This window comes from Scomber scombrus, chromosome 15 (genome assembly GCF_963691925.1).
Source record: "Scomber scombrus chromosome 15, fScoSco1.1, whole genome shotgun sequence".
NCBI classification, from domain to species: domain Eukaryota; kingdom Metazoa; phylum Chordata; class Actinopteri; order Scombriformes; family Scombridae; genus Scomber; species Scomber scombrus.
Genome location: NC_084984.1, coordinates 2,543,152 through 2,557,559, shown reverse-complemented (window position 1 = coordinate 2,557,559; position 14,408 = coordinate 2,543,152). Strand labels below are relative to the sequence as shown.

Below are 14,408 nucleotides of genomic sequence, written 5' to 3'. Positions count from 1 at the left end.
CAACACAGGAAATAAAACACATTAACATAGGGCCACCACAACCATCTTTATTTATTACAAAATTTGGTGGCATAGCCCTATCAATCTGATGAGAAGTGGGGGAGATCACATGCACACAATCAATATATTAACGAAAAGCTGATCACTCCCCTCACCTACAGTCATGCTAACTGGTGACCACACACACTTGTGGACACCAAAATATGGATATCATGAAGGAAATAAGGGCTGGTGGGGGGTGGTGGATGAAATTTAAAACCCAGAGATTAAAACAAACTCCTTCCTGTCTGTCTACTCTGCTGTGTGTGTGTGTGTTTATTCTCCCCCCACTCTAGATGTGAAAAATCCCACAGAGTTCACACCAGAGGACACTAGACACTGGTTGCCATGACCTCAGAGCTGTGCCATCGCCGTGCAGCTGTGTCCTAGATTTCACAGCGCACAAACAACAAAAACTCTCACATTCACACACACAGCTTAGAGAAAAGAAAAATGCATTCTCTCGTTGATTTCTCCAGTATCGTCGTAAGTCTTCAAGAAGTTTGTTTTTGACACCTCCTGCTTCTAAGTGGGTGAAATGTTGCTGACCGTGTTGGTATGCCTGTAGCCGACCATCCCACTCGAGGTAAAATGTCAGATGGATGGATGGCCGGAAATGTTCTGACCGAGGAGAGTGGCGAGACAGAAACAGAAACATGACGGCAGAGAGCGGCAGCGAAGGGAGACTGTCCATTCTGGTTTCAGTCACTATGAATTGCTGCCCTCTCACAACCTGCTGACGCTCTCTCGCTTAAAAGTAGCACAAAAAAAAACCATACCAAATGGAGCATCAAAATGCTGGTTTCCCCACTAAGCAAAAGCAAAGCAAAAAAAAAAGAAAGAAAGAAAAGTAGTTTCTCCACACGATGTAGTCCTTGTCTTTCCTAATTGGGAGCTGTGAAGGATTAGTTATCATCATCATCTTAACATCATGCCTATGTGTTAGTTTAGAGAATTAAAACACAGACAATCCCTGTGGTGATGATGATGGTAACAGCTATCTTGTATCACCCAGTGTGAAGCAGAAAGCCGCACTGGTTGGCTGGTTAGTTGAGTCATGGATCACACCATGTGGTCTCCAGTGCTGGTGCTGGGCAGCTCAGAGGTGTGCTCCTTCTGTCTGAAGATCTGCCGCTGGTGTCCGGAGCAGCAGTCCCCTCCGGCAACCTTGCACATCCGGTGTTCTTCGTCGCTTTCCTCCTCGAGCCCCGAGCCTTCGTCCACATCCAGCTGGCAAACACAAACTTCAATCCCTGAGTCGCCGGTCACATGCCGGCGCCGTGTGATGAGCTCCTCGTCCTCCTCGGCCGCCGCCATCAACGGAGCCCCTGCGTTCTCCTCCACCAGACACTGCACTTGGACCGGCACGGACACTGCTTCCTGGTCTGATGGTGGACTTGAGGCCTCCGCCCTCGGCTCCGCCTCAGGCAGGGGTTGTAGCACCGAGGCGACGTCAGGCTGGCTCACTTGTGGAGGGAGTGCTGGAGTCGCCTCAGGAGGGTTTTCTGAGTAAGGGGGAGGTGGTGTCGGGGGGTGACCAACCACCTCTTCATAGTCAGGAAGCTTGCAGTCGTTCCAAAACCCTAAAAAAGTCAGCAAAGGCAAAAATGTGAGCTTTATAAAGACAGTTATACATTCGCTTACATCCATGCTCATTATCTTAAGAGAGTGATCTAAACCAAACCAAACCAGAGACCCAAAAAACACAAATTATTCTCCAATGCTGTCAAATCTCTGGAGTTATTCTTTCGCCAATCACAAGTAAAGACTATAGCCAAAGTACATCATAATGTATGTAAATGTGACTGTGAGGATCACTGGCAGCTAAACCTCTGACATACTGATTAGTATTTTTTATGTTTCATGTTTAAGAAGCTGTTTCTTTACTCTGATTCATTTCCAAATGACTTAACAGTTCGTGAGAAGACTGTGTGTAAAGCCTCTCTGTGGTCAGCGTGCTAAAACAGGCAGGTTTGTTTCTGATTAACTATCATATAACTTTTGCCAGATACTCTTACTATAATACAACTGGAAGAGAAGGATGGAGGTTGTGCAACCGTTTGAATAATAGTTAATCTAATATACCGCAGGCAAAATTCTTGTGTACCTACTAAAGGATAAACTTTCCCCATATGACAAAACCTAATCCAAACAATACTAAAAGTGCTCATTGGGTTTTAAAGTCTGATGGCTTTTTTTCCCACAAACGTTTACACTGCAATTATCTTTAATCCTCCAAAAAATTTCAATAGCAATGTTTTATATGTATGGTTTCAAAACAGATCATTCTTCTTCAGAGTTATGTAATATATCATTGAACAGATGATATAATATTTGAATGTTTAAACAGAAGTGGAGTACATTTTACGAGGGTCTCTGTGTGAATCACCGTCTGCACACACCGACGCTCCGAGTTGGATTCACATTCTCGACATTAAGTCAAACGTGCTCACTTTGGACCTCAGACTCTGACAAGTGTGCACCTTGTCCTCTCCTGTTTGTGATATTAGTGGACACAATATCAAGTTTCAGGCGAGGTCTGGAGTGTCCACTGACATTAAGGTGGCATCTCTGCTGTCAGCATCGGCCAATGAACTCCAATATATCCTGAGGTAATTTGCAGCTGAGTGTGACAAGATCAGAATGAGGATCAGCACCTCAAATTCTAAGGTTATGACTCTCACAGTGAAAGGTGCCCATTTAATTCAGGGAGAGGGGCGGCGGGGGGGGGGGCAGCTGTTTCAAGAACAGTTCAGGCCTCTTGTTGGTCTGAGAATCACTGCTGGTGAAGCGCATCAGCTGCTGCCAGGTGGACACTGTATCGGATCTTCGTGGTTGAGAAAGCAAAGTTCTACATATGGATTTTTGATCCTGTGCACCCTGACCCTCAACAACAAAAGAATAATACTGTGGAAGCAAGCTGCCAACGTGAAGTTTTGAAGATAATTGGCCATATTCTGTTTGCAGATCCTCCACTGAATCAGGGAGGACCTCAGGACAGACCAAGATGAATACCTCAATCAGAGCGACGTACAGGTCAAACTGGAGTTGGGAGTCTTATCTGAATGAATAAATGTGGGTCAGTCGACCATCTCGACAAGGGCTGGACATTCTGAGGCAATTCAGTGATTCAGTGATTCAGTAATTCAGTGATACCAACATTTAAATGTCATTTAACTGACTTACCAACAAAAAATGAGAGCAGAAAAAAGACAGTAAGAGGAAATGTGTGTGTGAGAGAGAGAGAGAGAGCGCGAGAGAGAGAGAGAGAGAGAGAGAGAGAGAGAGAGAGAGAGAGAGAGAGAGAGAAAGAAAGAAAGAAAGAAAGAGAGAGAATAAGTCATTAAGCTACATATGGACAGAAATAAGAGGTGAAACTGAAACCTAACTTTTATCTGATAATTATTAGATTTTGTAGACTGGAATCTCTTCATATATGAAAATGCATGAAGGTGCTGATGGAAGAATGATCCAGGCCTCTAAGCACACACAACTGCAACCCTGTCCGCATCTGTATTTAACATATAAGCGACATCCGACTGGAGACGGCTCTGACAGGGAAACTCACCACCTAATCATAAAGCTACAAGATGACACAGAGTATGGAACTGCAAAATAATTGTACACTGTAAGCTGAATAAAAGATATCACCAGCAACCAATTTAAACCAATAGCAAAAAAAAGAAAGATTACTCACTTAGATTAAGTGGTGGGGGGGAAATGAAGGCGCTGGAGGCTCCTTGGTAGGCCATGAGACTGATCTCACGCTGACGTTGCTCCTGCTGCAGGCGCATTTTAACCCTCCGGTGTCGATAAGCACAGCAGCAACTCAGCATGATGATCAGAGTCCATACTAACCAGAACCCTGTTGGGGGGGGGGGGGGAGAGGCTCAATGTCATCTGATCATCATCTACAGGTAGCTGATGAAACTGAGCAAAGCTTCGGCCAAAGGGAGTAACTCCAGGGGCTTCAAATATTATCATAATAATCTTTTAATCGCTAAAGACTCAAGTTGCTTTTTACTTTTAAGGGTCAATGACGTATAAGGATTTACAACAACTCAATGTTAGAATAATAAAAACAAGCATATCTAATGCAGTAGTTCAAACATTCAGAATGTTGTGTACCTGAAAATTCATATTATAAATGTGAAAGTGATTTTAGTGGGTTTTTCAAGATTAATTGGCACTGGCCTTAAAAAAAAGTCATGTGGTGCGACCATGATTCATCTTGAAATAAATTAATTTACTTAACACGCTTCACATCTTTTTTTTTTTTACAAGTTTTCAGTAATATAAAGTGTTTGGAAACAAAGTATTTGCATTTTTTAAAATTTTTTGTAAATGATGATCTTTTATTTATATAAGATATTTCAAGATGAATCATGGTCGCACCACATGACTTTTTTTAAGGCCAGTGCCAATTAATCTTGAAAAACCCACTAAAATCACTTTCAAATGTATAATATGAATTTTCAGGTACACAACATTCTGAATGTTTGAACTACTGCATTAGATATGCTTGTTTTTATTATTCTAACATTGAGTTGTTGTAAATCCTTATACGCCATTGACCCATTCATGTATTTTAGTTACATTTGAGAATTAAATAAGACAAATTAAACAAATCAATGCAAATTTTAAATCACTAAATTAGAGTATTAAATAAACAATATGGATGGGACTCAAATAAACAGTAAATGATTTATCTGAATAAAGAAAAAATAATAATCGTAACTTACACCAGAGCTCGTAGTAATAGGTGCAGCACTCCGTCTCTCCGCAGCAGTAACCCATCTCACAGCGGTACTGCTCATTGTTTACCCCGAAACAGAACTCCTTCCCCTTAAATACACACAAAGGGTACACACAGTGGACGTCTGAGTCAATATTCAATCACACAAGTAAACAAGGAAAAGGATAGCAAGCTATCGATAGGCTGACATCACAATACATGGGTCATTGTTGTCATTTATGCCAAGTAAGTGTCATTTATTGTGCTTCTCTTCTCTGTACTGGGATGCTTGTATTTAAAGATTTATATAAAACCCCTTCCTTTCCATAGTAATTTGTTTGATGAGGTTAATCCACTAAAAAAAAGTTACATTATCAAGCTAAAACCTTTAATAAATAATAAATAAAAATGCATTTTATTTAAAAAGGCGCCTTTCAAAGCACTCAAGGACACCTTACAAGGCTCATAAAACACAACAACAGTACATCAAACAATATAAATCAGGTAACATTTAGTGCAAAGATAAAGAAATAAATATGAATGTGACTATAAAGTGCATCAGTACAATAAATAAACAAGAACGTATTGCATAGTTAGTGTGAGACAGAGTATGCTACTCTGAATAGGAGCGTTTTCAGGAGGGATTTAAAGGTGGAAACAGAGTCAGAAGTGCAGAAAGTACTTTAAAATTACATCTACTCCTTCTCCCTTAATAGAGATGACAAAATCTATAAATACGCAAATATATATTTCACTTTAGAAGTTTAACTGCTGGACACAAGATGTCTCCTACTTCACTAAAAAAGCCAATTTTAAGTGTTTAAGTGCAGAGGAGCCTTCAAGTTTCCACATTACACTTGTTTAAAGTTGAGTATTGGATCAGGATTGGCTTCCAAACTATTTTGTGATTGTCAGAAAAATCCTGCGTGTAAGCCCACCCCTTGAAATTTGATTTTTTTTTTTTTTTTAAAGAGAACAGAGAAAACTTTCCACTTCCAGCAGATGAATATGAACACAGTGTCAAACTTTTTGCACATACATCCGTCTGCACAGTGAGGCTCAAACACATCTCACAGTCGTTTTAAAATACAAATAAAACAAGCTTCAGATTTAAAACCTAAATTTTAAAAATGCATCCAAAAACAGCAGCAGAACATGACTAGTCCAACACATATAAAGACAATATGAAGACAATACACATTAAATAAATAAGGAAATAAAAGAGTAGGGTTGGTATAATAGGGGGTCCAACAAGTAAGAAAGTAAGACACAATCCAATGCATGTGTTTTTAAAATATAGCAACGTGCAAAAAAAAACCTTATATCGTTTGTTAAAGACATCAAGCTAGATGAGTTTTTATGACAACAATAATAAACTAATGACGCCATTATGCTAATTAGTATATATATATATAATATAAACAAAACGAGTGGGATAAAGTACCATTGTGAGGGTTCATGTCGTTATCAGCTTGTTTTGATAATAAATTAAAATAAAAAGTGAATACCTGGGGAGTATATTAGGACCTACTGCTGTGTCTGTCCAGCTATAATAGAAACAACCGTGAATACACACGTTAAATTGCCGGGTACCAGTTAGCATCAGCTAGCAACAATCTGGACACCGCTAATTCAAACTGTCAAAATGAGGTCAAAATGTAGTAGTAATGTAGTTTTTTTTCCGAGTTTCCAGCTTAATTAAATCTCAAAGTGAATTAAATGTCGATATAAACATGAAAACTTTGGCTAACTGACGTCACCCAGTGTACAGTAGCGAGCCGTGCCCATTTTTTTCTTTGTGGAGGAGACAAAAAAAAAGGGATCGGCGTGAGGCCTCCACCCAGCATAGAAGCCTCGGCCTCGACTGCGATGGAACGCCGACGTGGCGAACGCTTGCGCCGGCTTACCTGCACCAGACAGGTCCCGGTACAAAGAAGACCTACAATGGATCCCAGTGCTTTCTGCGGCATCTTTCTGGGGTTTCGGCCGATAACTCGACGGGAATCATATAGCAGTCGGTCGACTCGACGGCTGGTTGAGGTGACTGCAGGTTTCTGCTGCCGGTTATCGGTGCGGCTCGTCGCACTCAGACATGTTTTTGTTGTTCCTGGACTGAGAAACAGCGGCTGCAAAAGTACCGTTGAAACTGAGGCGAGTATTAAGCTGTAGGGGGTGCTGTGTATGCCTGTGTAAAAAAAAAAAAAAAAAAAAAAAAGGATTTCACATGAGACAGGCCTCAGGGTTCATAAGTTCTGTTAAAGTAAATTGCTTACTATTTTTTGTGTGACCTACTTTTTTTTTTTTATTGTTCACCCATCCCATGTAATTTGGTAAAGCTACATGGGTCAATGACGTATAAGGATTTACAACAACTCAATTTTAGAATAATAAAAACAAGCATATCTAATGCAGTAGTTCAAACATTCAGAGTGTTGTGTACCTGAAAATTCATATTATAAATGTGAAATTAAGTGATTTTAGTGGGTTTTTCAAGATTAATTGGCACTGGCCTTAAAAAAAGTCATGTGGTGCGACCATGATTCATCTTGAAATATCTTATATAAATAAAAAAAATGCAAATACTTTGTTTCCAAACACTTTATATTACTGAAAACTTGTAAAAAAGATGTGAAGCGTGTTAAGTAAATTAATTTATTTCAAGATGAATCATGGTCGCACCACATGACTTTTTTTAAGGCCAGTGCCAATTAATCTTGAAAAACCCACTAAAATCACTTAATTTCAAATTTATAATATGAATTTTCAGGTACACAACATTCTGAATGTTTGAACTACTGCATTAGATATGCTTGTTTTTATTATTCTAAAATTGAGTTGTTGTAAATCCTTATACGTCATTGACCCACATATTACAATATCTGACTGTACAGACAAAATAAGCTGTTAAAAGGGAGATTGCTACCTGCTTGTATAACAACATCAACATTTCTTTCTGATGCAAAGATGATGCAACAAAAGATCAAAAAACAAGAAATTTAAGTTGACTCAATAAATATGCCTATAGATGCTGAGAAATATTATTCAACACATAAAAAAATGGGTCAGTGTACTTTTTTTTTGTGGCACCTTAATTTGGAACAACTTACTTGGGAAATATCATTATTACCTTTTTTAGTAAATTGCACTTCATTAACTAACTTGCAGCTTCCATCATAACAACATTTTCAAATATGATTTCTGTATCTGTGCAGAAAAAATCATGCAAATATTTTTCTGGTTCATTTTTTTGGACGTCTATCATTGTTCACGCTCACGTCACGCCGTGGTTCCCCTGGCAACAGAACTTAATAGCTGTTCTCCCAGGAAGCATGGTGAGGATGAAGTTAATCCACTCAGCCTGAGCAGGGACCACACTTCCTCCACTTGAGGAAAAACATGGTGAGTTATCACAATCATAGCCATAGCTGCTTTAATGAAAATCTTTATTTATATTTACACTGAATGATTGTTAGTTGCTGTTTCTGGACTTGTATGTGATACTGGATATTGTTAACTACAACTGTCTAACAGTAGATACCTATGAATGGAGTAGCTAGTGAGGATGAATAACATACTGGTTCACATGCTGTCACTGGAAATAGGAAGCTGTATCCCTGCGATGCTCAAATGTGTGGTTTGGCAAGTTGTAATTATTTTAATGTATTGATTTATATTGTTTATTTTGGGATTATTCACTTTGTTTAGTAGCAGGCAAGCTAGCAAACCCTTTTTTATATAGTACTTTTCAAAGTAGCTAGTCATTAAGTGCTTAGCAGAGGAAAGACATTGGGAAGAAAAGGAGACACAGAGGAAGACAAAGTGTTCAAACTACAAAATGTAAAGTTAAAAAAGAAAAGTGAATAGGTGAGTTGTTGATGATGAAGATGCTTTTTTACTGTATGTGTACTGAAATTATTACTATATGAATCAATTTATTGACATACAATCTGTTGATTCCAGTATGGGTACAGTAGGTTGTAGTCACAACATTGTCATTCTTAGGAAAGCACCCTGCACGAGTCAAAGCCTTCCTCAGCACCTTCTGGGAACAAGCCACTCACAGGGCACACGGCTAATCTGGGCTAACCAATGAGAGCTTTTGTCCCCCTACATGTGTGTCATTGCAAGCGGCTAACAGCTAAATCCTTGTGCTCTAGATGGTTCTTGCTGTAGTCTGAGTGTTTAACCTCCTTTGCATGCTGCGACAGGTTCGTCTGCCAATCCCTGTCAGCAGGCTGATGACTGCTGCAGGCTGCACTGGGTGCTAGCCAACTGCTTATTCCATCCTTACCTGATACAATTTAGGCCTTGATCCTTTGACAATAAAGTGAGAAGATGCTTGTAGGTCTTTTGAAGTGGCTTTTTAAATACAATCTAAATTTCAATCAGGAGAGACAAGTAAATAGAAAGATATTTATTGTAAATATGTAATGAACAAAATCTTAGTAATGAAAAGGTCTTTGGCGCTTGAACTCCATGAGGAATCATCTCTGAACGGCTGCATATATGTATAGATCCCCCATGCAGTCCAGACACTGGTGATGGTGATTGCTAATGAGACTGAAGAGAAGATGGCAGATGGGAATAGACTGCAGATCCTGTAGAGAATGGCGGAGATGGGGAGGTGGTGGGGCACAGGAACAGCTGTATGACAGGACTGAAGCAAAGGGAGAGAGGCACATTTAAACGAACCGCTACAGGATGATAGGCTAAGGCTGAAGTGTGGCGATTTGCTATTGGTTGCTGAGATTGACAGGTGACTGGCAACAATTGGAATAACGCCCTAAACATAGACATCTAGGTAATAGATGAGCATGCTTGAAGGAGGCAGAAGTTACCAGTTATGCCTGTATGTTTTAGAGTCTTCTGACTGAACTTTCGCTAAGCTTCATTTGTAACATGCCCTCTGATCCACCATCAGGGCCTGCTGTCCATTCTTCGAAGACTAAAGCAGTCTCCCGATCAGGAAGTGCGCTTACTGTTGCTAGGTTTGGATAATTCTGGCAAGACCACTCTGCTGAAACAGCTGGCGGCTGAAGATATCAGCCACATCACACCGACACAAGTACACATGTGCACACACTCGCATGCATCCAGTAGCTTAGTGATATCTTTACACAGTCAAACAGATGTCCAAATCATGCTTTAATTCACCTGCTTTTTCAACAGGGCTTCAATATAAAGAGCGTTCAGTCATCTGGCTTTAAGTTGAATGTTTGGGATATCGGAGGTCAACGCAAGATCCGCCCCTACTGGAGGAACTACTTTGAGAACACAGATGTGCTCGTGGGTCCTGTTGAGAAAATTACATAAGCTGCTTGTTATAAATGCCAGAATGAAATAAACTCGTCATCTACATGTGGTTATCATGATGTATTATTTTACATATGTTAGGATCAGTTTGTTAATATCTTTGACTGTACTGTTTGCAGATCTATGTGATTGACAGCTCAGACAGGAAACGGTTGGAAGAGACTGGTCTGGTGAAACACAACTTACATTTTGCAATAATAGAATAACAGTTTTTAGTATGTGATTTTTTTTTTAGTGCAGAAACTAGAGAGCATTTTGAGTTTTAGAAAATATCCTCATTGTGGGTGCTGACTCCTCACAAACAGTAAGAATCAAACTTTGATTATGGATGATTACAGTTGATGAGGATTACAGCGTGTCAATTACAGTCTATAAATTCTCATTTTAACCTTTTGAATCTAATTAGTTTCCTGGATCAGACAGTTGATCATGTTACTGACTCGACTTGTGTGTCTGGTCTTTCAGGAGCTGGCTGAGTTGCTGGACGAGGAGAAGCTTGCTGCCGTGCCACTGCTAATCTTTGCCAACAAGCAGGACCTGATGACAGCCACGCCAGCCTCAGAGCTGGCAGAGAGTCTCCACCTTCACACCATCCGAGACCGCATGTGGCAGGTCCAGGCCTGCTCAGCACTCACTGCTGAGGGAGTGCAGGTGAACGCTGGCTGCTGCAGACACACAACATTAATACTCCAGTGAGGGTTGAAACTGCAGAGTGAAACCAGCAGCACTCACAGTCAGTCTGAGGACTCACAGCATATTGACATTTGACAGCAGCAGTACTATTCAGCGACACAGTTTATACATTTAAAAGCAGCAGTAAATCATAAAGTAATCATCATAACTGACTGAAACTTAGGATGTACAATAACTGCAGCTGAACTGACAACACAATGTTAATTTTGCACATCGGTCAATGACGTATAAGGATTTACAACAACTCAATTTTAGAATAATAAAAACAAGCATATCTAATGCAGTAGTTCAAACATTCAGAATGTTGTGTACCTGAAAATTCATATTATAAATGTGAAAGTGATTTTAGTGGGTTTATCAAGATTAATTGGCATTGGCCTTAAAAAAAGTCATGTGGTGCGACCATGATTCATCTTGAAATATCTTATATAAATAAAAGATCATCATTTACAAAAAATTTTAAAAAAAAAAGAAAAAATGCAAATACTTTGTTTCCAAACACTTTATATTACTGAAAACTTGTAAAAAAAAAAATTTTAAAAAAGAAGAAAAAAAAGATGTGAAGCGTGTTAAGTAAATTAATTTATTTCAAGATGAATCATGGTCGCACCACATGACTTTTTTTTAAGGCCAGTGCCAATTAATCTTTAAAACCCACTAAAATCACTTTCAAATGTATAATATGAATTTTCAGGTACACAACATTCTGAATGTTTGAACTACTGCATTAGATATGCTTGTTTTTATTATTCTAAAATTGAGTTGTTGTAAATCCTTATACGTCATTGACCCACATATCACATTAAAACTCAATTCTCTACAAATACTTATATACTTATAATACTAACAAATATCAATTCATTTTAACTAACAAGCCAGCAGCATTAGTTAATTCCTCTTTTATTCAACTGACTCTGGGTTTGATAAAAAAGTTCTTTAAATTCTTAAAATTACATCTACTCCTCCGTCATCGAAAAATGCATTGGAAACAAGATGTGTCCTACATAACTGTAGTTCATTCACATGTATGTGTGCTGGAGGTTTCTGGTTTCCATGTCACACCTGTTAGAGCTGCAGATTTAAGTATTTTTACCCCTTCAGCTGATGAATGTGAAAACATCCTTCTAGTGTCAGACTCTGCACATAAATCCAAGTGAAGTAACAAGAAGAAAACACATTTTTGAGTGAAGGGGGACTTTAAGATTGTCATTTACATAGATTTATAATCCACTTCAAGGCTTAGAACTGTACATTTCCCTGCTTATCAATCAATCAATAAATCAATCTTTATTTGTATAGCGCCAAATCACAACAAAGTTATCTCAAGGCACTTTACACATAGAGCAGGTTCTAAACCGAACTCTTCAGGTTTTAATTTTAAAGAGACCGAACATTCCCACATGAGCAGCACTTAGCGACAATGGCAAGAAAAAACTCCCTTTTAACAGGAAGAAACCTCAGAACCAGAACCAGGCTCACAGTGGGAGAACGGTTGGTGGTAGAGAGGAGAGCGAGGACGGAGAGGAGAGAGAGAGAGGAGAGAGAGGAAGGAGAGAGAACAAGAATAGGAGAGAGAGAGAGAGAGGAAGGAGAGAGAGAGAGAGAGGAGAGAGAGAGAGGAAGGAGAGGAGAGAGAGAGAGAGAGAAGCACATTGAAAATCAACATTGAAGCTAGAAGGTCCGGGACTGGAATCTGTCATCCGGACGTCTACAGGCTCAGATTACCTGTGAGATGAGAAAGCACAGACACCTCCGGGGAAGAAGTTTAGCTTATTGATGCATTAATAGTACATGAATGTTATTGGATATAGATGGATGGATAAAGAGAGAGAGGAGGAGAGAGGAGCTCAGTGCATCATGGAGGTAGGAGTCCCCCGGCAGTCTAAGCCTATAGCAGCATAAACTAGGAGCTGGCTAACTATAAGCTTTATCACAAAGGAAAGTTTTAAGCCTGCTCTTAAATGTAGAGAGGGTGTCTGCCCTCCGGACCGAATCTGGGAGATGGTTCCACAGGAGAGGAGCCTGATAACTGAAGGCTCTGCCTCCCATTCTACTTTTAGAGATACTAGGAACCACAAGTAGGCCTGCATGCTGGGAGCAAAGTGTTCTAGTAGGTACATAAGGTACTATAAGCTCTTTAAGATATAATGGAGCCTGACCTTAAATTATAGATACTATATGATTGCCCAGATAAATGTCTCATAGTCAAGCATGTTGTCTTCTTTGGAGGCTTTGCTGTTGAGTCTCCAGAGGAAAGTTCGTTTAAACATCAAAATCCCTGCTGTCAGTCAGTATTTTAAACATCATCAAATAGATGACAGATAGATAAAAGGACACTCTGAGTAGCAGCATTTCCTGACTAATTTTATTGGTTAGTATGAATCAGAGGGCTCAGACAGTGAGTGCTTTCAAGTTACGAGGCAGTTTCCTTCTTACTCTATTAAGTGCATAAAAAAACATCAGTAGGCTGTCAGAGGAGGATGTTATTGCCCTGAAAATCAGCAATAAACTAGAGCACATACGCAGACTTTGAAGTAGAGGCTCACATGAATTTCACCTCACTAATTTTAACAGCACATTGTCATTGATTGTCTGTTTGCTTTTTCCAGGATGGCATGACTTGGGTTTGCAGGAATATATCTTTTCGGAAGAAATAATACAAGAAGATGAAGGAACCCCTGAATAACTGCAGTTGCACTTTAAATTTGACCCTTTCAGTCATTTTGTGTCCAGGATAAGTAGTTGACTGATTGCATGAATAGAAACAGAAAACAGATGATAACTAACATGTATATACTGTAAATAATAGGCTGTTTTAACTGCTGTTTCTGCTCATAATATTTTTGTATGTGTGACCTTAAATGCAAGGAGGACAATGACTGAATAAACTGAGAGAAACTTCTGTATTTTGTGTGATGGATTGATGACAGACAGGTGATGTGTGCCTGTGAGTCTCTAAAGTCGAAGCTAGAGGGCGACCTTGCGCTAGTATTGTCTCTCGAAGCTTAATGCCTAATTATTATGCCCTCTCTTTTCCTTCCACTGATGTGGCATCCTGTCCCATGTTTGATTTGTTCATTTAATGATCACGATTTTTTTTCTCATTCAATACTATACGCTACTTACTTTATTACCAATCACAAAGTCTATTTTTGACATGCTGTCAAACTGATGCACAGCCATAAACTAGGCAGACATTAATCAACCGTAATTTATTTAGTGATGCTTCAGCATTTTTTCACATTCCCACTTTGCTGTCTTGCAGAGCTGCTAATGCCCACAATGTGTTCTGCTCAGGAGCACAAAAATGTACTATAAGTGCTACAAAAGATCTGTATCGTGCATAAAATGATTATAAAACATGCTCACAGGAACAGATCTCAATACCTGCATGCACAATAAACTACATAGAAACACCTTGGCCATTCAATTACTCAACTTCTCACCTTGTTCACCATGATTTACCACAAGGCAATTGCATTTTATGTCTACTTTTCTATTTTGTCTTTTGCAGCACATTTGCCACAAACCCCACTAATCTGAACTGGACGAGTGCTCCACTGTGGTCCTATAGGGCATTTACATACAAACCTTTTCCAGGACTAATAGTGCTCCAATACAATTTGCA

At 39.4% G+C, this 14,408-nt stretch overlaps 2 protein-coding genes across 2 annotated transcripts; one reads left to right on the top strand and one right to left on the bottom strand.

Moving 5' to 3' along the window:
* Positions 1-1,038: 1,038 nt before the first annotated feature.
* Positions 1,039-6,886, bottom strand: wbp1 (WW domain binding protein 1). Its single transcript, XM_062434279.1, has 4 exons — positions 6,682-6,886; positions 4,782-4,884; positions 3,737-3,904; positions 1,039-1,622 (listed from the first exon to the last, which is right to left on the bottom strand). The coding sequence occupies exons 1-4, from the start codon at positions 6,742-6,744 to the stop codon at positions 1,102-1,104; spliced, it is 855 nt and encodes a 284-aa protein (XP_062290263.1). The 5' UTR covers positions 6,745-6,886; the 3' UTR covers positions 1,039-1,101.
* Positions 6,887-8,735: 1,849 nt separating this feature from the next.
* On the top strand, positions 8,736-13,437 carry LOC133995679 (ADP-ribosylation factor-like protein 3). The gene is made up of 6 exons (XM_062435152.1): positions 8,736-8,744; positions 9,696-9,839; positions 9,944-10,060; positions 10,207-10,257; positions 10,553-10,738; positions 13,390-13,437. Exons 1-6 carry the CDS (start codon positions 8,736-8,738, stop codon positions 13,435-13,437), a joined length of 555 nt encoding a protein of 184 aa, XP_062291136.1.
* Positions 13,438-14,408: the final 971 nt, after the last annotated feature.

What these genes read in the sequence shown, in the direction of transcription:
- LOC133995679 (XM_062435152.1), top strand. An exon ending in GGTTGGAAGAGACTGGTCTG is followed by an intron (nt 10,258 to 10,552) that starts GTGAAACACAAC and finishes CTGGTCTTTCAG; the next exon opens with GAGCTGGCTGAGTTGCTGGA. An exon ending in TCACTGCTGAGGGAGTGCAG is followed by an intron (nt 10,739 to 13,389) that starts GTGAACGCTGGC and finishes TGCTTTTTCCAG; the next exon opens with GATGGCATGACTTGGGTTTG.
- wbp1 (XM_062434279.1), bottom strand. Translation starts at nt 6,744, where the DNA reads ATGCCGCAGAAAGCACTGGGATCCATTGTAGGTCTTCTTTGTACCGGG. An exon ending in CCGGGACCTGTCTGGTGCAG is followed by an intron (nt 4,885 to 6,681) that starts GTAAGCCGGCGC and finishes TGTGTATTTAAG; the next exon opens with GGGAAGGAGTTCTGTTTCGG. An exon ending in CCCCCCACCACTTAATCTAA is followed by an intron (nt 1,623 to 3,736) that starts GTGAGTAATCTT and finishes TGACTTTTTTAG; the next exon opens with GGTTTTGGAACGACTGCAAG.